General features: G+C 33.7%; 2 protein-coding genes across 3 annotated transcripts in view; one reads left to right on the plus strand and one right to left on the minus strand.

Annotated features, from left to right (window-relative positions):
• Positions 1-232: 232 nt before the first annotated feature.
• Positions 233-3,960, plus strand: LOC106159717 (uncharacterized). Of its 2 annotated transcripts, none has more exons than XM_013536095.3 (4): positions 233-410; positions 1,661-1,746; positions 2,153-2,270; positions 3,323-3,960. In XM_013536095.3, exons 1-4 carry the CDS (start codon positions 321-323, stop codon positions 3,509-3,511), a joined length of 483 nt encoding a protein of 160 aa, XP_013391549.2. In that variant the 5' UTR covers positions 233-320; the 3' UTR covers positions 3,512-3,960. The 2 variants fall into 2 exon arrangements, 1 of the variants encoding a protein (XP_013391549.2); XR_001238053.3 differs by having other exon boundaries at positions 234-410; positions 2,153-2,651; positions 3,323-3,491.
• A 446-nt stretch (positions 3,961-4,406) lies between these two features.
• Positions 4,407-26,837, minus strand: part of LOC106159720 (cadherin-23) — a 34,243-nt gene continuing 11,812 nt past the window's right edge. Inside the window, exons 19-34 of the mRNA XM_087004402.1 lie at positions 25,875-26,135; positions 25,033-25,358; positions 24,327-24,842; positions 23,794-23,991; positions 22,987-23,221; positions 22,100-22,386; positions 21,569-21,808; positions 21,107-21,195; positions 20,682-20,780; positions 20,190-20,258; positions 14,071-14,137; positions 13,000-13,130; positions 12,686-12,726; positions 12,436-12,502; positions 9,159-9,227; positions 4,407-7,203 (exon numbers count right to left, since the gene is read on the minus strand). Of these exons, the coding sequence (XP_086860528.1) occupies positions 6,882-7,203; positions 9,159-9,227; positions 12,436-12,502; positions 12,686-12,726; positions 13,000-13,130; positions 14,071-14,137; positions 20,190-20,258; positions 20,682-20,780; positions 21,107-21,195; positions 21,569-21,808; positions 22,100-22,386; positions 22,987-23,221; positions 23,794-23,991; positions 24,327-24,842; positions 25,033-25,358; positions 25,875-26,135 (3,017 nt within the window). The 3' untranslated portion in view covers positions 4,407-6,881. The remainder of the gene's footprint in view (positions 7,204-9,158; positions 9,228-12,435; positions 12,503-12,685; positions 12,727-12,999; positions 13,131-14,070; positions 14,138-20,189; positions 20,259-20,681; positions 20,781-21,106; positions 21,196-21,568; positions 21,809-22,099; positions 22,387-22,986; positions 23,222-23,793; positions 23,992-24,326; positions 24,843-25,032; positions 25,359-25,874; positions 26,136-26,837) is intronic.

Consider the following 26,837-nt stretch of genomic DNA (forward strand, 5'->3'; position numbering starts at 1 on the left):
ACTTAAAATCAAAATGCAATTGCTGATATATTTTAGATCATAATTTTATATATACATTTTGTAGGCCCCAAGATCTTTGATTTACGCGATGTGCGAAACAGATTTCTATAATGTTTTATCAGACGTTAACATATTAGTGTAAATAATAAAAATATGACTTAAAACAAGGTTCTAATATATCATTATCAAATACTTTATCACAGTTATATTTTTATCATTGAAATGATATAAACACATCTTGAGCCACTACGCCATGTAAATCTCAATTTTCAAAATCGACGCACGCGCAGAGAACGGTTGCTACTGTGTTGTTGACAAAGATGGCGGGTACAGCATATCATTTGGAAGCTCTTCGTCAACAAAGAGTTATAGATAGAAGGCATGAAGCGATGCAAAGGATGGGCGGTCAGGTAATTAACACACCGTTTGATTATGCATCCCCTTTGTATAAACACTCAGGTATACTTGTGAAGATAGTTTACATTGGTTGCGTGCGCTCTCTTGGCGACTTCATATGTCGTGACCAAGCCACAAGCACCTGCTCACCTGTGATATTAGACATTCTCTTACTTTAGAGCGAAGCAAGCATGCAAAAGAGTGTTATTTATTTATAATTTCATAAATATAAAGAGAATGTTTGTGTGATTTGATACGAAATGATAATGCGCATAAGACATTTTGGCACACCTAATTACTGAGTAGCTTTCTGTATCCAATACATACTAGTATACATACTAGTAGTACTTTAAGATATAATTTGCCCATGTCAGTGTGCATTTATTTGGTTTTATTTATTTATATATCTATTGTGTGTGAGTACTTAGGGCTTGAATGCTCTTGCATATATCACGTATAATCAATTCAATAATAATCATGTACTAGTACTGTACTGGTTTGTTGTGTCCCATATTTTGTATGATGTTTGTTGTATTCTCCCCCAGCATAGACTACGATATCTTTTCTAAATTAAGTGATGTGGCAACTTTACGTAATGTGTCTGCTATTCAGCAAAAAACATTATAATTATTATTATTATTATTATTATTATTATTATTATTATTATTATTATTATTATTTGTTTTGTTTTTTTACAACTAAGAGTCAGTAGCCTGTTTAATGAGCACAAATTTAAGTTTATAAAATGGAGGCAATTTAAGAGCATAAACAGCAGTAAGGTTTTCTATGTATTTTCATCTCACTTACCAAACCAATACCCATTTTTTTCATTCTTAACATACCTCAGTGCCAAAATGTTTGCATTTTGTTAACTTCTAATGGTAGTGTTGAAATTCCAATTTACTGCTGTTTGTCAATGGTACAGAGTATATATCTCATTTAAATCAAATATAAATAATGTAGCTGGTTCCATTTTGGATAAGATATGAGGCTTAAACTAGTCGTGCTAAGTAGTGGATTGGCATATACTAGTAAATGTGAAATTTGGCAAACATCTGAAATAAATAATACCATATATGATCGCACATAGGTAGCCATTTGTTGATTTGTTAGTGGTGTCTCAAACCCAATGTAAAGGTAGAGTTTATAATGATGTGTTGGTTAGATGTCCAACAGCAGAGTGCAATTGGTGCACATTTGTTTGTGGCTATGACATTTGTACATCAGTGGGTAATTTATTCTACAAGATGTCTGTTTCTTTTAGAGTAATGCTGCAATGAAACTCAGAGCATTTGAGCAAGAAAGAAACAATTTTGAACAGCGCATGCATGATCATTATGCCAGCAGAAGGTACCAGCATTTTTAAATTTTAAACTTATTTCATTACTATCTTTATGTCTAATGGTAGTTTGTATATAAGAAAACAGGTTTTTTTCACACCCACTTTATAAAGAAGGAATTAAAGAAATAATTAAATTAATTGTTTTCATACCAGATCTGCCTTTTGTGAAGTCAATTCTAGATCATTGATTTAGTTTACACCTAATTTATTCACTTCTAAGGAAAGGTTGCATATAAAATGTGTATTGATAAATCATTGAAGTCCAATCAATAGAAATCACTTTGTAGCTTCAAAATAGAAGCAATGCCAAGGGTACATGTAATCAATAAACTGATTTTGTAAGCAGTGAGTAAAGATTGTGCTGTTAAAAATGATAGATTGCCACACATTTTAAAGACAAAATTTCTATTTCAGAAACCTCGGAACTTACAATTCTGGTTATGTGTACCAACAAAACGGAGGCCCCAACCTTCACCCGGACAAGATCTACCCTGTCATGTACCCCTGGGATCAGTACAGACGCCATCTTTCGGTGCATCTCGACCCCATTTATACCATCATGTACCCGCGTCATGAACACAGACACCAACACACAGCACTTAACATGGGCATCCCACATTATCTGTTAGAGTGAACAAAAAACAAAGAACTCCCTTCAACAAAATGTGCAATGTTGATGCTGTTCTAATGATGTAACATGTGTTTGATTGGCTTTGATCTGTGTATAGATATATAATATATATATATAATATATAATAACCAAGCATGACTGCAATATTGAACTGCTGTGACATGTGCTGTGTGCTATTACTACCATGTTATGATTCCTGACAGTGTGACTGCTGCTTATCAACATATGTACATACAGGGCTAGATGTTGTGACCAAACGGAACCAGATCCCCAGTTAACCAGGTATAGTGTTAATGACATCCTGAAGTTTGAATTTGTTTAGATTTGACACCTGTTATGAAACATGGTGATAACATATTTAACACTGTGTCAAGTTGATTGGACTAACAGCATGATAATAAGGAAGGCATTTAATTTGTTTTGATGTATTTAGGAACTGCTTAAAACTATATTTTTGAAATGGAAAAAAAATCTTGGGTCCCTGACTTCAAGCTAGGGCTTATTGATAATCACAGCATCAAAACCAAATTAAGAATTAAAGTTATATTTATAATGTTGAAAAACTTATATTTTCTAGATTTTAGAACAATTTTGATTGATTTTTTTTTTACGTTTCTAACTTTAACTGATTTTAAATAATGTCCATGCACATGTTTGGTGTGTACTGCAGTACGAGCTGACAAATGTTAAACTAAACTTGAATTGGAATGCAGTACTAATTTAGTTTGCAACATGTCACATCTGCTTTGATATGTTATAATAGAAAACAGGAGAGGAGTTTTGAAAATGCCGAAATTTCAACACAGCTATCACTAAACATTTTAAAGTTGACAAAATAATGTAACAAAGTGCAATTTGTCACTTTTTCCGGTCTGATATATCAACTGTAAATCTGTACTTGCCTGTGAGTTTCTAGGATTTCCCTATGAGTGAATTAATTTTTTTGGTTTCAGGAAAAAGAAAAGCAGAATCTATTAGATCACAAACTTATAGTTCACAAGTCAGCTTCGCATGCACATCGCCCTCCTCAACCAACGTCTTATGAAAGGGAACTTCTTGCCGAGAAAAAGAGGCGGCGAAGACCGAGATCACTCTCAAGCGTGGGGCCGCCAGAGACTGAGTTTTATTTCAAATATGAATAGTGAACTCTTAATTCGGTAGACATAGTCTACTCACAATGGGAAAACCAACCAAGACTTCACAGCCCTTTACTTATGAATTTTTTACTATCAGGACAAGGAAATCTCAGACCCTGAGCTGTATGGCGATGAAGTACATGTATCTTATTTCTCAAAGAAGACTGTCTGTAATATTCTGAAGTGCCAATTATGTTTCCCTGTGTACACATAGCTGTCAAGAATTGTTTCAGTCAAGTTCAGTGAAGGATGCTGATACATATGTGCTCAACTGAATCTTATTGAACATGCAATGAAAACATCAATACCTTGAACAGTCTGTGACACAATATTTTGGGGATATACTTTGTTTATAAGAAGAATCATCATGTGAAATTTTAATCTGAAATTGCTCAATAATATTGTATTTATCATATCATTTATTGCTATTTTGAAAAGATCATCATGTTTGGAAATTTCTTTTGTTTACTTTTGTTTTAGCACATCAGCCCCTCCCCCCTCCTCCCCTATTTTAGACATTAAAACAGGGTTTTATAAAGTTGGTCACAACAAATTAACCTAAATAGGATCTGATCAGATATAGGTTTTATGCAGTGTTATGGTCAATATATTATTATCACAAAAACAAAACCCAGGAGATTTATCTCGGTAAATTATACTCACAGTGAAAATTTAAAGTCCTCTTTTCCTCCTGTTATTAGCCAAAAAATAAAAAGAATTTAGTTTTCCTCAGCTGCAGCAGACCATCTTGATGTATTCACACACAAAACAAACAAACAAACAAAAAACTTATCAAAGGAAGAATCTTTTGCATAACTGTCATATTTTTCCCCTCTAACAGCCAGTAAACATGATTCCTAGAATGATTTGAAGCATTCAAAAACAAAAAGTGAAACAATAATCAAGTTGTAAGTAAATAATTTATTGAAAATATCAATAAATTTGTTTAGCAACCAAGGACCAGCCAATTGTGCACACTTCATTTTCAAATGATTTGACATGAAAAATGTTACTTGGTCCCCCTCAGATTGAAAATTAATAAATAAAAACAATGTTTTATCTCCTATGAAAATTAATTCTCTTCAAATGAACTTTCTTGTGACATAAATTATGATTTATTCATATTCACTTGGCTTGCTGTCTAACTTTCTATGTCTGAGCACCATTAACTGCCAACATTAGACCAGTTTAAATTATCAACTATAGACTAAATATATACGTATAACATACAGCAGGTAGACTGACAGCCACCTTACCTAACTAAGCATAAGGTCAGTGATACAAGCCTAACACCTAAACCTTGTTTGTGAAAGCAGAAACAACACATTGTATGCTTAAAACCATACTACAATAAATATACAGCAATTGTCTACTAGGTTACATGTTAAATGCAGTGACATGTGTACTGAATATATGAAAGGTTTATTTTCTTTTGTTGTCACTGAATAAAAAACAATTCCTGATGATTCTTATAAAGCTGCAGCAATGACCTAATTATACATTTTCCCTAGAAAAATCTGTTGCAAATTCTGAAAATAACATCACTTTTTCATATGTTGGTTATGGAATGATTTGGCATACTAAAAAGAAAATTGAGAAATCAGAGATATTTTGATATGACACGGAAAGAGATAATGTTAATTAAAATCAGAGATAATTTTATCTTTAATGAAATATGCTAATATTCTAGTACAAGTGGTCAAGCAAATGAAATGCTAATGGCATATCTGAAACAAATATGATCCATCGACAAAAATATACACAAATGTGATTCTTAAACCTGATTCAAAATACCATACTAGCAGTGAGACAGTTACTTTGGCACAATCACTGAAAGAATGAACAAAATCTACCAACATTGTGAGCTCTCATTGTTTGCAGACTATAATAATACATTGTTGAAATTCAAATTGAACCTCTGAAAATTTTTGCCACTCCAGATATAAAACTATGTTGTCTGTCATACTCAGTTATGTGCTACTTATCGTTATTTCAAGTTCATTTTCTTCATATTTCATAGTCATTTAAATATGAATTACCCATAGACAAACTTATTCTACAGGTAATATGGGGTAAATAGGTGAAGAGATACAAGCTATATCTACAGTATCATTTTTAAAAGCTCAAAATCTAACAGTGATCTTAAAAGTTTTCTAGTAAAAACGACCCCAAGTTCCTGGGAGTTGATGTCAAGCTATAAGTACAGCTCACATTGTTCCTAACACTTATGTTTGTACTGCTAGAAATCACCACTGGTCCCTGGAGTAATATAATGGACGTGTCTTTATCAACAGATTCTGGTCCCAGGTTATGAACACTGAAATACTTGAAATGAACAACTACATACTGGCATTCCAGACAAGTTTTTGGAATGGTGATTATTTTCAATCAAAATAAAATTGTACTTTAAAGATTTGGACAGAAAGCCATAGTTCAACTCAATTATCTCTTTCTCTACAAAATAAACTGGTACACTTAAAAGTCCAATAAAGCCTCTGCAGGCTTACAACTAGCTATCTATGTTGACATGGTAGGATATTTAATTGACAGGCACTAACGAGAACAAATGAATTGACATTACTACAAAAGCATTAATCTTAGAAAAAATTAAATAATAATGATAATAATTATGATAAATAAATTTGAAAAAAATAAATAATGAAAATAAATAATGATAAAAATAATAACTTATAACAGTTGCTAAATATCATTTTTTAACTTAAAAATAAAAAACACACATCAGAATTACAGTACAGCAAAGAATAAGAATACACTTTGATCATACACATAAATCATATAAAAATATTTGCATTTAATAGGCCTGATTCTCTGTCAGAGCCAAATGATAAACAAGGAGAAGCAGATGCAGAGAACCAAGCTCTGCCAGAATCACCATGCTGCATAGCCATGACTAGAATCCTCAAATCTTTGCATATTCACCCTCTTTGTAGGGTCATAACATAATCAACAAACAACACACAAGTGCCTACTGTTTATGGAACAATACTGGTTCCTCCTACTGCAGCTAATATAATTCACTTTTTTTGCAGCTCTACAAAATAATTATGACAATTCATTCCTGACAAAAAGCAACTCTTGTTCTCCATCCATTATTATGAAAAAGAAAAACAATTGTCATGATTCGAACAATTTGCAGGGCATCCATTATTACACTGGTATGCATGGACATTTACTTGCATATCTGGAAAATTGTCAGAACAACTGACCTGGTACTTGTAAACTATCTCCATCTTCGTATTCCTGCAATCTGGGTCCTGCAAAGACGCTATCTACGCAGACGATGGTTTGATTATCCGTGTTTACTTAATCATTTGAGCACCATAATGGAATAAGAAAGAAGCAAGTTGCGGCAAGTTTAGATATCAGTGGTCTGCATCCCATTAATGACCACAGTTCCAGCCTTGGGGTCAAACTTCATCTGACCCTCCTGGTACGGCGTCTGTCCACTGGTGTGATTGAGGTCATTTTTGTCCATCTTTGTGGCATCGTGCTCGTTTAGAGCCGCTTGGAGGAACATGTCACTCTTGGCTACTTGAGCTGGGGAAATGTTGGTGTCAAAGTCATCATATAAGTCTATTGTCAATGCTTTGTTGTCATATCCATTGATTTCCTTGGCTTCTATCACATTGTCATCCAGTGAATTTGTGTCGCTCTCTGATCCCGTGCTTTCACTGTGGCTGGAACAGAGAAACAGTCAAAATTCAGAAACATGAAAAATGTACATGGGACAATATCAAAATCTTGGCTATACCTCATAATTTGGACTGAAGATGCCACTCTAAAATGAAAGTAAGAGCAAAGACAAAGTTCACCCCAGCACCGCAGGGAAGCAAATCAATGAATCAGCCAAATGACTGCTCCCAAACCTAAAGTAATGCAGACATACACACAGATTGAAATAAACAACCAAATGTCCTTAAAATGCATGCAGTTGGCAGATCTAGTTGACCAACCAATCAAATTGCTTACCTTCAGACAACACTGCCAAAATATTGGCTGCATAAAAATAATCAAGAAAATCATCAACTTTCTTAATCTCAGATTTGTGCATTCTTCATTTACAGGATAAAAATAGCAAATAATAATCAAAGAAAAGGAATGCTTAGTAAATAATAAGAGATGAGGATATCATTAAAATATGTTTTTTTTTATATAGTTCACTTTTTTGTCAAAAATGTCCAATTTTTCTTTCAAATAACCCCCACAAGTCTCATCTGTACATTGTATGTTATATACTTTCCAAGTTAATAAAATAACTAATACTGCTTAAAATAGTGTTTTACAAAGTGAAAAATCAGCAAATATATAGGCAAGAAACTGTTGAAGATGCTGATTTCTTCAAACCCAAAAACCCACAAAGGGTATTCTGATTTCCATCAGTTTCTTATTACAGATCAATCATTGTGAATGCTGTGAGAACAGGTGATCATTTAGATGTTTTATGTACAAAAACAAATTTGATGAGTCAAATATTCAGGCAAATGTAGAAAAAAATCACATATTCATAAAATGATGTGATTGATGCTCGGTGCTGTCATGTATAGAAACAGTTATCTTCATTATGAAGTCATTGAGTGTCCAGAAGAAGTTGACTAAGTGTTAAAGTCAATCTCTCAGGACTGACTAAACCAGAAGTGTCCAGTGTTACTGCTGTATGTCTGCAGACATATACTACACACTGCACTGCACTTTTATCCATCTCTCAAACTTCAGCATCTAAGCAAAAATAGCTTCTTCTAAAAACCAAAAAAACAGAGTATTCCAAATATAGGCATCACAAGTGATAACAGAGATAACACTGGCAATGCAGAAGTAGCAGAGACATCTGGTGTCCATCAAGCTGCATGCGGCATGCACTGAGACGGAGCTCCCACTCACCTCCATTAAAGCTCAGTACTAATATTAAATGGCCGGAACCGCCGCATTCGTCTAAGCAGCAGCAGCAGCAGGACGGGACAGAAATACATGTTAAAAGGCTACCTATGCCCAACATGCACATACACATATAATGCAGCTATTTAAATCACTAATCACGTCAGTATCACACTGACAGGCATTGTTTAAGAAAGGCAATCAACAAATAAACCATGGCAAATTTTGGTCATCTTTCTGTTCAGATAACCCCATCAGCCATTGCTGACATCTTCTACTAACAGACCCAGTATTAACTGAATGCCATGAATATACACCTTTCATCCAATCAAGGTAGCCAGCTAGAGCACCTGTACAGACAGAAATACACAGGACTGCATCTTTTCCAGCTGACAATCTTCCAGCAATAAATACAAACATGCCCAAGCAAAAGATTCATAAGAATAATGACACTTTCAAAGCATGCAAGCATGCAACCCTGGCAATTTTCAAGGATTAAAATTTTGACTCCATGCCATTTTTAACAGAGCTGCTGGTCATAAGCATTACTTTCTTGAACAAAGAGAATAATTTTAACAGAATACATCTAATTTCATATAATCAAGATATGCTGGTAATTGAGTACACACCTGTTTGTAACTAATTCTGAACATATACAGGTCTTAAATGTATTCCACTTATCTGATGCTAGTAACTTTTACCTCATTAACATTAATTCACTGCAAAATTCTAATTAGTGTCTGTACATAAAAAGACCTACCTGTCTGCATCTGCTTCTTCGCCGTCTGGCCAAGCATTCTCCATCTGCTGACCAAACAACGGGTTAGTCCTGCAGGGAGAAAACAACATAAACATCATTTATCATTTGTCCATCATAGCACCTAATACTATACGTGATCATCATCCATATCATATCTCACACTGAAGCATGAAATATCACATCAATTAAGCATGCCAATGTTAGAGATCATCAGTCACAAAGTAACAGAGCCCAGAATTCTCTGTGCAAAATCATACAAAATGCAATGACATTTTGTGTTTAAGGACAATAAAATGAATTTGAAGCCATTGTTAATTTACATTTAAACAAGGATCAGTGAAACAATAACTATGAACTGAAAGAAATGTTGTATGTATATAACCATTGTGCTTTTAAAAAAGTGAAGATATTGTTTAAAATATGTTAGTTCTAAATAGCTACGTATCTACTTTCAACATGCACACACCATTTACCCACAAGACTAGTATTTGATGTATTTGTCCTTTTGACTCTGGTCATATAGACAATATAGCCTAGTCTACGAGTAAAGAAACAGTCGGGAAAAATTGAGAGATTGACAAAAATGTATAAGAGACTGTGCTTCAGACATGACAGTGTGTGCAGAATCATAACTCAGGTAAAGATTGTAAAGAACAGGATTCAGTGTTAGTAATAAGTACATCTACATCTAATGAACTCCATACATAATTTATACTTTCTTGTTATTACAGTAATGTACAGTGTAGCTTAAGCTCAGTATATACACTGAGGGAAATGTTCTTATATATGTATATACAATAAGAGGGCAAAATATTGATGCACATAAAAAAAACATTTGTTAAAATATACTCTTTTCTTCAACCAAACTTGGTTACATTTAGAAACGATGGTAAATTTCCCAGATCATTAGGTGGATAAAAATATTGATTATTTATTAAATCCTTCATGAACAACATCTGCTAAGTCAAAAATAAGAAACAACATTTTTTAATGAAAAAAGGTTTCTGATAACTGCTTAAGATGTGGACTTTTTATAAATACTTAAAAACCAAGATTTTTATGGTCAAAAGATAGGAGGCAGTAGTATTATTGATAATAATCCATGCAAAAGCTACAGTTTCTTCATGCAGAATGAAATTCAAGCTATAACCACAGCATTCTGTCGCTGCGTCATCCTAGCCATATCACATCAGAGAGTGCGTGTTGGGATGACTCACATGCAACATACAAAATATAACAGAGAACTTAATTATAAATAGCATAACAAGGCAAATAATCCTACTCATAATAAATGCTCAGAGACAAACACAGATGCGGGGAGAAGAACATAAACATAATTGTAGTCTAAAGAGAATTCACTTGCTTTACCCTAAAACCTGGTTTGTCCCTCATTTTTAAGAGGGTTGACGTAGGCATATTCATTTTGTCCATACCAGTCATCTGTAGCTTCCATACTGTGTGGAAATAAAACAGCGGAAAATGCTAATGATGCAATTAAAATCACACCAGGTGCTCTGCATAGAAACATGTGCTATTTTTGACCCAAATAAGTGATCACTGTATGTGCTATACACAAAAGCTGGGCATACCATGTAAGAAGTAAATCCTGCAGATTTGAGACAATATTCAAATTTCATATTTAAATTTACTTTTAATTCAATCATAATTTGTATGCCCAAAAAAGCCAAATATTTATTCTTAGCTTAAGAATATCATTTCAGCTTTTGCAAAGCAATAATCAAATGCACTTAATAAGCAGAAAATCAATATAAAAAAATAACTATAAGAAAAACAGACTTTAGGGTGATATGGAGGAAATATTATTGTAGTTTTAATTTTCATAATCATTTTGTCATTTTGTGAGTACCCATCATTCCACATTGTAAATTTGTGGAATGTAATGCATAGAACTTCAGCCAAGTATAATAAAAGACAAGTATCTTTCTTAAAAATGAAGTGTAAGTCTGGAAACAAAATAGAAGATTAAAAAGAAATCTATGTTTTTGTTTTTTCCACCATAAAGATTTTGCATCAAGGGGTCATCTTTCAGGTCAGTGACAAAAACAGCTGGTATACCAATCATGAGTCTCAAAATATTGATCTAACATCACAACAAGCCTCAGTAATGATTTTCTTCTCATATTGGGCTGGAAAGTCAGATCATTCTACTTCTTGACAGCTGAATACCACTGGTCTGTGTTATGCTGAGATTAAATGGACTATAATCAAGTGGTATTCGCTCAGCATGTAATCCACAAGCACAGGCTCTTATACTTAATTAAGTGTCTACAGTAAAACTACACCTAGACGACAGAGACAAGTTGAGGAGGGATTTTTATAAATGTCTCTAGAACTATATCAACTGGTGTCAAAACAAATCAAGAACACTGTTATTATATCTAATGCTAAACCAATGATGTTAGTTGCTTTTCAAAGAATTATGACATGTACTACTAATGAAAATGAAGAACTAAAAGCAATAAATGAAATTTCTATTGATTTTCTGATCAGTAATGGTTTGGGATCAGAATATGTTGGGTTTTTTTTGCCTAATAAGTCATTGATTTTATGTGAACTTTTAGCTCTGTGAACATAAGTCGTAAACACGCAAAGCCCAATTAATAAAACCCATTGTTCAATATTACAAAAAACAAAGAATGATTCCTGTCATAATTTGTAACAAGAACAGCAAAAAATAGCTCTATCAAAATTACAAATTCAGAAAACTGACAGACAGGCCATGGGGTAATACAGGCAGCAGATATGCAGAGCAGAAATGCAAACAGAAAAATTGCCATAAATATATGTATAATGCACTCATAATCCTTAGTCTTGTGTTATAACCACTAATACTGGATTACTCATGATGAAGGCAGTAGGGTGCTCTAGAACTAGATTACTCATCACCAGATGATAGAACTTGTGAAGGTAACATGGTATACGTTATAGCATTCACTTTAAATGAAATTCACTGAAATAGCTGTGGTCAAATGAGAGATGATATTGCAAGCATCCATAATGGAATAAAGATGAAAAATTTTGTTCGACAAAATTAAATGCTGTGAAACAATTAATAAAAACCAACATTCCCATTCATCAATAATTCAAAGGCTACAAACACTTAAAGATGCAAATCATAAATGAAGTGTAGATAATTCAATAGTCAGAACTGATTTAGACAAACACCAAATGCTAAACAATCAAGATCACCTTGTAGACCCTGCAAAGAAAAAGTAAGTGAAAAAATCTATTGTAGAAATATAAGCTAAAAACTTACCCTTCAAATGTGTGTAAATTGGTCCCAGGTACAAGATCCACATGGTTTAAACCATTGTCATTTGTATCTGAAGAGAAGTGACAGTTTATTATATTAGTGTGATTGCTATGTAGAGACTTATTATTGTTGTGAAATGCTTATAATATAGAAATATAGTAATTTGTAATATGTAAAAGACACTTCAGCTTTGTGCATTTTCTTTTGCTTTTTTGTATTTCCTTTTTTCAGGAGGAAATGAAACTGAACTTACTGTAAGCATATGCTGTGGCAGCTTTGAGCTTCCTCTTGTATCTGTAAAAAAAGCAGAAAAATTTCAAAGTAAAGATGAAAAGCATATCATTATCAAACAGAACTGTTCATCTGTGACCACACAGTAGACATTTCAGTCCAGCTAAGGTCACCTTTGTTTCCATGGGCAAATAAAAAAAAAACAGTCTTACTACATGCAGTCCTACTACTACTATTATCCAAAGCTTATAAAAAACATTTCTGTACATGAGCACATTTGCAAACATTTCATCGACAGATCACATGAATTTTCGTTTTTATATATCTGTTACTTACTTCCTCCTGGCAGTGAAGAACATTCCTATCAAGATAAGCAGCAGCAGCAGCAGTACCAGTGCTGTGATCAGGAGAGCCATCCTCAGCGGCTCAGCCAGACCCTCCACAGGTGGTTCCTCAGGGGTGATTTTCTGGATCAAAGATATATTATATTGGTGAATATTTGTTGGTTTAGACTGGGATACTATCATTTATAAGACATGTATTCAAGTTTTCAAGCTCTAATATAACTGTCCTAGGTATGGTCTATCAAAACAATATATTTAATCCTCACAGCTACTGAAGAAATAGTTCCATGTAAAAGCATGAGCCTCCCAGCACTCACTGGGTGATACATCAAATTGATTTGAATTGAGGTAATTTTATTTAAACAAAAGGGACTAACTGGCCTAAGGGACCATACCCAGACCCTAAATTAACTGTGGATCGCTCTATCTCCGAGACGATCCTCGCTAAATTGCAATTAACTTAAGCAGCTAAGATGTCTGTCACACCTACTGAAGCTGCTAGGAGCAATTATGGTTTAGCAGTTTCAGAAGGCATGCCAGCCATCAAAGCCACTAAAGCCGAAAGCAATTTAGTAAAAAAACTCTTAGAGCAGGATCGATCCTGTTAGATCGATCTAAGTATGAGTCTAAGGGATATTAATTAGCTAGGATTTTTTAATTATTATCTCCAAAAACAGCAAGAATTAGGCTTTGGGTTGAGTCATTGGCATGAACAACTATTTGAAAAGATGATTTGGTCACATTTAAGCTACTTTTCATTGTGCAATTCCAATCTCACATGATTCATGCATTTTAAAACACTGCATCTTAAGGTATTTGCTGAGAATCTATTGCAATATGGACAAGAACTAACAAAATTCCACACCATCTTTCTCTGTGACATGCAGTCCTGCATGAATCTCTAGTCTAATGTATGTTTTAATACAAATGATGGAGTTGAATTCTTTTTAGTATGGCACATCTGTATCAAATTATGCTGTTCAATCATAAAACCCACTAAAATTGGTTATTATGTAAATGTTTCTTTAAGAAATTGGTTTTAAATTTGTGAAGATGCACTTACAGTGACTTCATGAACGCCAAATCTTTTATAAAATGCAGTCAACTGGTCCAAATTTGCTTCTAGTACACTGAAAAACAAACAAAACAATATAAGTTTACTGAGAGATAAATACAGGATCAATTAAATCTACAGCCTCTTTATTATAACAAAAATGTCTTAACATTAATATTTCCCCATGTATATTTATAATAATAATATCATTATATGGCAATTGATATGAAGGGCCATTATAAAAGATATACGTAGACACGTTTTTATATCATTCAAATCAACATAACAAGGCAGCAAAGCTGTCAAATGTACAGACAAAAAACAGAAAATAAAGATGCAAAAAAGGTCATTTTGTCAATTTTGATGCAATAATAAATAATGCTTATAATAGCACTGTCAGTCAACACTGAATTTTAATCTTGCACAACAGGTAACATGGTCAATAACAGGAGCGGACCCAGAGATATTTTCTGACAGTATTACAAAGTATCTATGTTGATCCATCCTCCATTTTGATGGTCTTCCAACAGAAAAAAATAGATACCAGTCAATATAAACTTAATAACCTGACTGTCTTCAGGAAGACCCAGAAGATGGTCCACCCCTTCAATAAAACTACAGTTTCAGGACCATGAGAGTTCAAATTCACATTATGAAACTCTCAATATTTGAAAAATGATGACAGTGCATAAAATAATATTACATAATGTTTAAAGACATAAAAAACAATACAACTGCTTTTGTAGAAATACAGAAAATATGCAGAGCCCCAGGCAGATGAGAGTTAAAAGTCACAAATGCAAGTGTTTGAGAAAAAATTATAAAGGAAAACATAACAAAGCTAGAAAAGCACTTTGAGAGTGCAGACCTCTGCCAAGGCAGCAATTGTTGATTATTATTGATAATTGATTGATTATTGTTCCAGACCACCACCAAAAATTAATCATTGTCCTCTTTGGCCCACTTCCGACAGTTCCTGAAAATTTCTGCAAAATCAGTCCATAACTTTTTGTGTTATGTGGATGACAGACAAACGGGGGTGAAAATATGACCTCCTTGGCAGAGCTTGAGGTAAATATAATTCCAATGAAGATGCTATTCAAACTTTTAATCTTCCAGTTTGATATATATATATATATATATATATTATTTAAAACTTATTTGCAATATTAAACAAAATTTACCTGCATAATCACTGCTTCCTTATTATTAATCTAGCAGAGAGCTTAACCTTTGGGAGTTTACAGGGAAATATCAACAAGTGTGCTTTATGTAATCTCATTTAATGGCCTATTAAGGCAAATGACTTTATAACTCTGAAATTAATCTAGTGATACCCAAGGGTAATTTACAGACTGACCCACTCAAAGGTCTTTAGGCCCATAAGTCACACTTTAAGAAAAGCACAAAACCATAATGCCCAAAATAGGAGACTACCAATCCTGATGCAATAATACATTATGTTTAACTGCACAGTCAACATCAACTTATGCACAACAGGTAACACAGACGAAATTAAAAGCATAAGGCTTCAGGCCCATCGGGGTTCAAGTTTATACTTAGAAAGTGCCAGAATGAGAAAAATGAAAATTTCACAAAAAATGCATAAATTCAATAAAAATGATAATCCAATAGAGCTGGTTTTCTCATATGAGCTGAAGGCCAATCCTAAAAATCGTACTTGTAAGTTAAAAATGATAATAAGTAGCACAGTTTTCTTTTCATAATGTTTGCAGTAGCAGTGCAAAAAGATTGTTGTCAATTTTGATGTAACATTACATAATAAATTAGAGAATAATTATCACCAATTTTTGTTTATTGACTATAAATAGGATGGACATGTAGAAAATATGATTACCATTCGGCTTCATGTTCATGGGAGCTCTGAGTCCCACAATGAATATGCCAAAAAGATAATGAATATTACACTAAAATGTATAGCTTCCAGAAAAAGAAGCCAATTAGACTGCTTTTCCAACTCAGGCTGCATTTTAGTCCTGTGTTTCTTTTTTGAAAGTTTGACAGTCATAAGTAACACAGTTTTCCCATAATGGTCATCAAGGCAGCAGCACCCAAAATTGTGTTTTCTTCTATTTTGATGCAACATTACATAATGCTTAACGGCATAATGACCATCGATTTTTAATAATAAAATATAAGTGTCATGAATTTTCAGAAAATGTGACTAGCATGGGTCTTCAAGCCCGTGGTGGTTCTAAGTCACACCTTGGAAATGCCAATATGTGAAAAATTACATTTTCACAAAAAACTGTTTAATTGCCAGAAAAATTTACCAAACAGACTGCATTGCCTACTGAAGCTGTATTTTAGACCCATGTTTCTTTCCTGTAAGTTTGAGAACAGTAATTGACACGATTTTCCTTAAATGGTCATCATGGGAGCAGTGCCCAAAACAGGGGTTTCTTCAAATTTTGATGCAACATTACATAATGTTTAACAGCATAATGACCATCAATTTTTAATTATAAAATATTAGTATAACGCATATGCAGAAAATGTGACAAGCAAAGGTCTTCAGGATCATGGAACTTCAAAGTCATACATTGAAAATGCCAATATGTGAAAAATTAAATTTTCACAAAAAAACTGCTTAACTACCAGAAAAATTTACCAAACAGACTGCATTGCCTACTGAAGCTGTATTTTAGTCCCATGTTTCTTTCCTGTAAGTTTGAGAACAGTAAGTGACATGACTTTCCTTAAATGGTCATCATGGGAGCAGTGCCCAAAATAGGGATTTCTTCAAATTTTGATGCAATATTACATAATGTTTTACAGCATAATGACCATCAATTTTTAATCATAAAATATTAGTATCATGGATATTCAGAAAATGTGACTAGCAATGATCTGCAGGCTCATGGAACTTCAAAGTCACATCTTAAAAATGCCAAACTGTAAAAAAGACAGCACTGTTCTGAAATGGGTTTATTTCCATTTTAACACTTTTTAAACAAAACAAAATAAACAGTATACTTCCATTTTTATATGACCAACTAAGAAAATTGATGAGATGGGAAAAATATCAATAGAACAGTGTTAAATGTCCAATTTCCTCCATTCTGAGATTCTGAACATAGTTGATGATTGAATCTAACAAACTGCAATATGATATGATATGAGTTTATTTCCATTTTTGACACTTTATTACACAATACACGATATCAAGTTTACCATCATTTTTACATAATCAACTAACAATGTTGTAAAGATGCAGGAAATATCAAACAAACACTTTTACGTATCTTATTAGTTAAATAATGAGACTGTTAACATGCTTAAGAATTGAATCTGAGGAAATGTGAAAAAACAGCATAACTTCTAAAATAATAACCAGATTATGCTGATTTTCCAACTCAACCTGCATTTTAGTAAGATTGACCACTCCTGTAAGTATAATGACAATTGGACTATCTGTTTTTCTTATATAGTGTTATCAGTGTTGCATATATGTTGAAAAAAGTGAAAAAATAGCATAACTCCCCTAAAAATGGCTTGATCATGCTGATTTTCGAACTTGATCTGCGGATTATGAATCTTCATCAGTTTTGTAAGTTTGAATCCAAAAAGTAAAGTGGTTTTCCACTTATCGTGTTATCGGTGCTGCATATATGCTGAAAAAAGTTTAAAAAAACAGCATTACTTCCCTACAAGTCCCCCGATCATGCTGATTTTCGAACTTGACCTGCGTATTATAAATATTTATCAGTTCTGTAAGTTTCAAGCCAAAAGCCAAAACGGTTTTCCAGTTATCGTGTTATCGGTGCTGTATATATGCTGAAAAAAGAGAAAAAATAGCCTAAATTCACTAAAAAATGACCCAATCATGCCGATTTTCGAACTTGACCTGCGTATTATGAATATTCATCAGTTCTTTAAGTTTCAAGCCAAAAAGTAAAATGGTTTTCCAGTTATCATGTTATCGGTGCTGCATTTATGCTGAAAAAAGAATAAAATTAGCCTAAATTCATTAAAAATGACCCAATCACGCTGATTTTGGAACTTGACCTACGTATTATGAATATTCATCAGTTCTGTAAGTTTCAAGCCAAAAAGTAAAACAGTTTTCCATTTATCGTGTTATCGGTGCTTCATTTATGCTGAAAAAAGTGAAATAACATGGACATTCAGAAAATGTGACAAGCAAAAGTCTTCAAGATCATGGAACTTTAAAGTCACACCTTGAAAATGCCAATATGTGAAAAATTAAATTTTCACAAAAAACTGTTTAACTGCCAAAAAAAAAAAAAAAAAAAAAAAAAAAAAAAAAAAAAAAAAAAAACAAACAGACTGCATTGCCTACTGAAGCTGTATTTTAGTCCCATGTTTCTATCCTGTAAGTTTGAGAACAGTAAGTGACATGATTTTCCTTAAATGGTCATCATGGAAGCAGTGCCCAAAATGGGGGTTTCTTCAAATTTTGATGCAATATTACATAATGTTTAACAGCTTAATGACCATCAATTTTTAATTATAAAATATTTGTATCACAGATATTCAGAAAATGTGACTAGTAAAGGTCTTCAGGCCCATGGAACTTCAAAGTCACGCCTTGATAATGCCAAAATGTAAACAAGACAGCACTGTTCTGAAATGGGTTTATTTCCATTTTTAACACTTTTTTTTAACATAAAACAAAATAAACATTTTACTGCCATTTTTATATGTCCAACTAAGAAAATTGATGAGATGGGAAAAGTATCAATAGAACAGTGTTAAATGTCCAATTTCCTCCATTCTGAGATTCTGAACATAGTGGATGATTGAATCTGACAAACTGCAATGATATGAGTTTATTTCCATTTTTGACACTTTATTACACAATACATGATAACAAGTTTACCATGTTTTTTACATAATCAACTAACAATGTTGTAAAGATGCAGGAAATATCAAACAAACACTTTTAGGCATCTTATTAGTTAAATAATGAGACTGTTAACATGCCTAATAATTGAATCTGAGGAAATGTGAAAAAACAGTATAACTTCTTAAGTAATGGCCCGATTATGCTTATTTTCGAACTCAACCTGCGTTTTAGTAAGATTGACCACTCCTGTGAGTATAATTACAATTGGCCAATCCGTTTTTCTTATATTGTGTTATCAGTGTTGCATTTATATTGAAAATAGTGAAAAAACAGCATAAATTAACCCAATCATGCTGATTTTCGAACTTGACCTGCGTATTATGAATATTCATCAGTTCTGTAAGTATCAAGTCAAAAGGTAAAATGGTTTTCCAGTTATCGTGTTATCGGTGCTGCATACATGCTGAAAAAAGTGAAAAAACAGCATAAATTCCCTAAAATTGACCCGATCATGCTGATTTTCGAACTTGACCTGCGTATTATGAATATTCATCAGTTCTGTAAGTTTCAAGTCAAATGGTAAAATGGTTTTCCACTTATCGTGTTATCGGTGCTGCATGTATGCTGAAAAAAGTGAAAAAACAGCATAAATTCCCTAAAAGTGACCCGATCATGCTGATTTTCGAACTTGACCTGCGTATTAGGAATATTCATCGGTTCTGCAAGTTTCAAATCAAAAGGTAAAATGGTTTTCCACTTATCGTGTTATCGGTAAAAGTGCACGGCGACGGCGGCGACGACGGCGACGGCGACGACAGACGCAGATGATGGCTATATGTACAGACACATCTGTGTCTGTACATAAAAAGCACTATATAATTAAAGGGATAATAACTCTTCGTATGAGATCTATTTTTCATAATAAAAACATTGTGAATAACTCATAGAAATATAATATATTCTGTTTTACCACAAAAACGGCAGTTATAGCTATTTTTTCTGATATCTGAGCTTGTCTTCAGATCATGTGACCTCCATTGATGGCTATACTCTGTTAAAATCTCTTAAGAGATTTTAACAAAAAACCAAACTTTTTAGAAAAAAAACCCGGGAATAACTTTGAATATAAAAATGGATTCATTAACCATTGGTAAGTTTGGGAAAATTGTTGTTTACTCCAGGAAAATTCATTTTTTGGCCGAAACGAAGAGTTATTATCCCTTTAACAGTACCAGTCCAACCATTCAAACATTTTTTCATTTACTATTTTTAAGTCAATGTAATAGCAGTAACTTACCCCACCAAAGCATCAGATGATAGGACTTGTTTTGTTTCTCTTTGTATAGCATGGACATAAACATCAGTTCTACAAAGAAAAGGTTTCATGACAAATAATTTGTATTGTGTGTAAATATGTGATAATTCCTGTATTTGTGACAGTAGTTATTAGCAGTGTTTATTAGCTATGTGTATTATTTATGTGATATACTGTACTTCTATCTCTACTTTAGAATATTTCCTTATATTATAAATGTGCTCTACTTAAATTCATTTTATGGCAAAAAAATCAAAGATTTTTATGGTGATAGGGATTATAATTAAAATATCAGATGCAGCAGACTGCAGGTGATAATCTACATGTATATATCAATGTCCAAAACACTAGTCCAATCTTCATGAACACATACCAGGGAAAAACAATAACTCAAAATTCTAGAATACTTTATTTCTTAAATGAACTTAACATTTAAATAAGAAAGTGGATGTAATTAAAAACCCAAGTTCTTACCTATCTATTTTGAGGTTACTACTACTACTACTCCCTGTAGGGTCATGTTCTACAAACTTGTCCACATTAATGATAGCTCCAGTGATGTTGGAGAGATATCTGGAAACATAGGGCCATGAAAAACATTCCAATCAAAGCATGCTATTCAATACTGTATCAAGAAGACAATGACAAAGTGATTTCATTATTATCATAGTATAGTATGGACTATCAGTAATTAATTAAAGTAAGTGAAATTAAATCACATACTGAATGGCAACGTACAGGTGGTATAGGCTATGCTGTTTTGTGCATCTCCCAGGGTCAGGGTCAACTGTCACTGCTGTCATTTGACAGAAGTCACCTGTAGGTCAGTCTCCAGTACGTGATTTAATCTTTCTTTTACACAATTGTTAAAAACTGTCATTTTTCCAATCTTTGCTTACTCTTCAAGTTCTCTCTTCTTCAGTCTGACCTCATCTGGAGTACCAGGTAAAACAATCTTGATCTGCTGATTGGAACCTATCAAATAAATCTGAAAAATAAACAGCATACTGTTTACACATACATACTTCAAACTCACAATATTACTGATGTCCAGAAGTACAGAAAATAATCATCATCTATTCTATAAGTTACATAGCAAGAATCTGGCAGTCATTAAATTAAACTGTCATGCATGATAACATCCCCTTAACATAAGTCTTGGAACAAACAAACAAGTGAATAAATAAGTAAATAAACGATTAAAACAAAGTGAATAAATAAGTAAATAAGCGAATAAACAAATGGAGCATATATTCCTTCAACAGTACCATAACAATGAATATAATGAATTATTATAACTGTGAAGAGCTGAGAATTAATTGAAGCATGTTACATTCATAATACCAATGACTGTTTCATACCGATACTTTGGCCTTGTCATTGTACCCTCCAGAATCATTGACATATACAAAGAAGTCGACATAGCCGAACATGTCACTCTCAAAGTACATGTCAGACTTGACATTGCCACTGAGGTCCACCAGGAAAGGGTTTTTGCTGCCTATCTTCTGTTTCAGATCACTACTGATGTTCATACTGCCAGGCACCATGTAAAACTGGACACGGCTGTTGTTGCCTATGTCACGGTCCACCACTTCATTCTGGGAAATGAGGAGAGAACATTACTACTGATGAAGTATTAAATGACCCTGATATACAGGGGTAGTAATATAGATATAGGTGTAGGACCCCCCTCCCCCAGCCAGTTATGTTGCCCTCTGACACTTTTTTTTACACAAGCACATGCATACATACATGCACATACCCACCCACAATTCTATGCAAAAGAGATAAGGGTGAAATACATATATACTCATCTGCTCATTGAATGTACAGAGGTTCTCAGCATTGCTTCAATCTTGGTATCAATAACCAAAAGAAACAATACATACCTTCAGCTCTAATATTGTAGCAGGGGGCTCCACTTCTTTAGTGATGCCGGCAGTGAAGAGGTGCTTATTAAACGTGGGTGGGTTGTCATTGACATCTTGAACCTGGACCTCAATAACAACCTGAGCATCTTTGTTCTTAGTGGTTGGTTCATTAGCGCAGTCGTTACTGGCTTCCACAACCAGTGTGTACCTTGCTGTCTTTTCACGGTCAAGGGACATATTTGTCTTTAAGCTTATGTTGGCCTTGGAATCGGTATAATTTACCTCGAAAAGTGTCTTGTTTCCCTCTAAAAATATAATTTGCAATTTTGCTAAAAAATTGAACTGAAAAAGGAGATAGTTTGAGACAGAATTTTGGGAGACACAAATCAAAATTCAAGATGCTCCTGGGCAGCTTTAAGGGCCAATTCTAAAGTGACCATTGAGCATAAAACATCAACATCATCATCTCATCAGCACATGATGTCAGGGCTAGGTTTTAACAGGCAACAAATGCTTCATCTTACTCATTATGTTTCTTACATATTTCTTCTACATTTTTAGGCCAGTATTTCTCAGCAGTGCGCCAACTGATGTTCATCTTTATATAAGAAACCATGCCTAGGTTAAATTTGCTGGTTATGACTCTGTATGCAAACATATTTAGCAAATGCCATGCATTATTAATATCCCTTGGCAAATTTTAAAGTTTGCAGCATATTTAGAACAAACTAAACAGTTTGCAGAATTACAGTTTGCAAGAAAGTTTGCAAGCAAGTCTCCAGGCCTCATTTGTATGCTAATATTCCTTCCTGCAAATTTGCAGAAAATGTGCTGCAAATTTAAGTGTGCTAACAGATATCACTATAAAACAATTCTCACCCCTTTTCCAGGAGTGATCTACTTACCTACAATCCAATAACAGATTACTGCAGCTACATCTTCATCGTCTGCCTTAAGATTACTGAAAACCCTGGCACCCTTTTTATTTTCTTCCACATATTTAGTAATGGAAGGCATGGGATACTTTTCACGGTCAAAGGTAGGCTCATGATCATTAATGTCAAGGATGAGTATAATTACATCCACCTGAGAGGACAATGCCTTCCCTAATGGAGCATGATCATATGCCTCTACTCGGACCTAAAAGTTATTTAAAATATAGTAAAACATTTATACCACTATTCTAACAGGATTCTACATCATTTCATATCATGGCATGACATTTATCAAGGAAACAAAAAAGGTGATTGTAATTCAATGATGAAATGCACATTTTTAGAACAAGTATGTAAAAAATAACTGTACACGAAACAGAGGCTCCGCTTCTGACATGTATATCATCTCAAATATCAATTCTTATCCATTTCAAATATCCACACAGTACCACATCCTTTAAAATATTCCTCAAAGGGTTATTCTGCCTCAAGACATTGCTTTAAGGACTTTTAACAATAAGTGTTCTACCTTAATAATACAGATTTCAATATGGAGTTATACACTAGAGGGAAATTTACTGCTTTTCACAAGTTTTTAAAGTTTGCTTCCCCCTGCTTGGGCATTAGTTACTAACTTTTCGTGTTTGACTCTCTTTGATACAGCTGTATTACTAAGAAATAAAACTGGATGTAAATAGGTCTTTAAACTACTAGATCGTTCATGATGTGAGGACACATAAGTTGTACTTACAAACCAATAATACCATGGATACTCACTGTATACTGATTCACTGTCTCTCTGTCCAGCTCCTTTTTTGTTCGTAATACCCCACTTTCTGGGTCAATTTTAAAGGTTTCATAGCTTTCCTGATAGACTACAGAGTTATTAAGCAGACGGTAGCTGACACGGCCATTTTCTCCAAGGTCAAGGTCAGTAGCTTTAACTGTGGTGATATTTCCATTGACAGGGAAACTCTAGAATAATAATCATCATATGATACATTCTGATATCATCCAGAAGTGCTGAAAAACTCCTAGGATAAAAAATTTAACAAATTTAACAGGCAAGCATATTTGTTTTCAGTTTTATAACAGTAAGGTTTGTTTAAAAGTTGCCTTGAAATTTGCAATTCTAGTTTAAACATAATACAAAAAATCTTTGCTGTCATGCTTATTATAATAAAAGTGACTACTGTTTACTCTAGAATTAAAAATTCAGTTCTTTTTTAGTAATACTTTGATAAAAAAAAAACATTGCAAGGTTAGATAATGCCTAGAAGGTATCAAATGTTTACACACAATCTAGTTACCTCATTAACACTGATGGTTATGGATTTCCATGGAAATTTTGGTTCATGGTCATTGACATCAATAACTTGTATCTTCACCTCAGTGCTGCCATTCAGAGGTATAGAGCCATGGTCTGTGGCCTGAATTGTCATATAGAAGGAGCCTTGTTTACCTTTCAGAGATGCATTAGGTTGGACAGCACCAGTTGTGAGATTGATGGCAAACAGTTCAGTTCCGTTGCCAGAGTCTGGGACAACAGTATAGGTCAATCTGGAATTGTCTGTCCCAGCCTGATCCCTGTCATTGGCTGTGACGGTTGCTATGACATGGCTCATATCTTCGTCCTCTTCTACTTTGAAAAAATATGATTCTTCACTGAATTTTGGGCTCTCATCATTGATGTCTGTTATGTGCACTGTAATCTGGTTTTGAATTTTTCTGCTTGGTGGCTGATCCAGATTGTCCCTGGCTTCAATATTGAGCAAGTATGTGCTCTTGTTTTCTCTGTCCAGCTGGCCTGCTACTGTTATAACACCCTAGATAAAATAGGACAACAGTGTCAGCAACAGTAAGGTACATCTAACAACAGACTACTTTTATTAAAATTTATTATATTCTACTCATTAAATTACTCAAATTCAATAAACAACAGAACAGTAAATTTTTTATAATTTTTAGTAAACATTAAAAAAAATAAAAACACCAACAATTTACATCAATACTCACAGTGTTAGGATCAATCCTAAACTTGCCATTATCGCCACTCTTTATGATATAAGTGACTTTCCCATAGTCACCGTCATCACGATCAGTGGCATTGACAGTCAGCACTGGGGTGTTAACAGGGGCATTCTCTGGGACACTGGCAGATGTTGGCATATTGTCAACCCATACAGGGTCATTGTCATTAGTATCCATAACAATAACAACCACAGTAGCAGTGCTGGTCAGAGAGGGTCCTGTGTTACTTGACGGGATATCAACAGCAATGGCTTGAAATTGTTCCTCTGGATGTTGCTCTCTGTCCAGTGGTATTTTCAGAGTAACATCACCTAAAATAACCAAATTGTTTTTGGTTGATGCATTTACACAGGAAGATGAAGAAGGCAAAAAAAAAAAAAAAAGAAATCCCCGACTGTTTAAATTTGATGTAGTTGCTTTTTATCAATGTTCTCAGAATAACTGTATAATTCAAATAATCTTAACCTTGTCTTTTATGAAAGTTAACATATCTAGCATTTTTATATGTACCAGTACAGCTTCAGTGCACACACTCTACATAAATTATGACACAATATAAACTATAACACAATATATACCATAACCCAATATATACTGAAACCAAATTATCACTGATTTTTTATTGCAAATTTTCCTTATAAGAAAAAATTCATTTACAAAAGCTTTCAGACCTTGAACACAAACTAATTTTTTTTTGAAAATTAGACATAACTTATCAATTATACCTGTCCAGACAGTTATCTTCAATACACTGTTAACCAGATAAAAAATAAAATAATAATAATAAAAATAAAAAAAAATTAAAAAGGCTGTATCCAAACAATTACCAGTAAGTGGATTGACTTCAAACTTGGATGTGTTGCTGACTATGCTGAAGTTAACTCGCTGTCCTTGATCTGCGTCCTTGGCCTTTAGAGTTACAACCCTGCTCCCTTGTTGCCCTGTGGTGGCGCTCTCGTTGACCTGGACAGTGTACATATACTGCACTGTCATATTCTGAGTCATATTCTTGGTAAAGTTTGCTGGGGGGGACTCAATAAACTCTGGAGGATTGTCGTTATAGTCCAAAAGAGTTATCACTAAAGTGGCTGAAATTATAAAATGTACATCAAAATAAGTGAAAGGTTCTTGTAACCAGTTATTTTAAAAAGTATTTTCAGTAATTGACCGTTAAAGCTACTCACCAAAAATGTTTTTTTTTTTTTACTTTTATAGTTTTGACCTGGACTCAGATTGTTTTCACTTCACCAAGGCTAGATCAGGATAATAAACACAACCAACACAGTTTCAATATATTTAAAAAGGATCAAAATAAAATGGCCCTGGTGAAATGTAAAGTAATCCAGCCAATATCAGAACTACACTGAATCCTGATCTGACCTGTGAGGCATTTGCATGGATGGATGGATGTGCTAGTACAAACCATTCTGGAGAATTAATTAATTAATTATATAATTTCTGCAAATTGTTAATATGAATTACAGGAAAAGTTGTAAATATTTAAGAGACATTTATCATTAAAAGATATCATAAATGTTTTAACTGTCATGGTCTACTTCTACAGTATGTCTAGGACCCCATTTCCAGAGATCAGATCGATCTACTATAGATTGACCTAACTCTGTGGGGGTTCACGCTAAATAACTGTCAGCCGGGTGGACACGAAAGTTATATACCCCCTTATAGCTTGTAGTAGGCGGGACGGACATTTAAGCCGGATTATCTGACAGTAATCTAGTGAGACTCCCCGCGGGGATAGATCGATCTAAAAGCTCTGGGAATACAGCCTA

The sequence above is a fragment of the Lingula anatina genome, chromosome 2 (assembly GCF_051362555.1).
Source record: "Lingula anatina isolate TDL-2025a chromosome 2, LinAna3.0, whole genome shotgun sequence".
NCBI classification, from domain to species: domain Eukaryota; kingdom Metazoa; phylum Brachiopoda; class Lingulata; order Lingulida; family Lingulidae; genus Lingula; species Lingula anatina.

Excerpts from the sequence above, each read along its gene's own strand:
- LOC106159717 (XM_013536095.3), top strand. The coding sequence starts at position 321 with ATGGCGGGTACAGCATATCATTTGGAAGCTCTTCGTCAACAAAGAGTT. Across the intron at positions 411-1,660 it reads TGCAAAGGATGGGCGGTCAG|AGTAATGCTGCAATGAAACT; the intron begins GTAATTAACACA and ends TGTTTCTTTTAG. Across the intron at positions 1,747-2,152 it reads GATCATTATGCCAGCAGAAG|AAACCTCGGAACTTACAATT; the intron begins GTACCAGCATTT and ends TTTCTATTTCAG.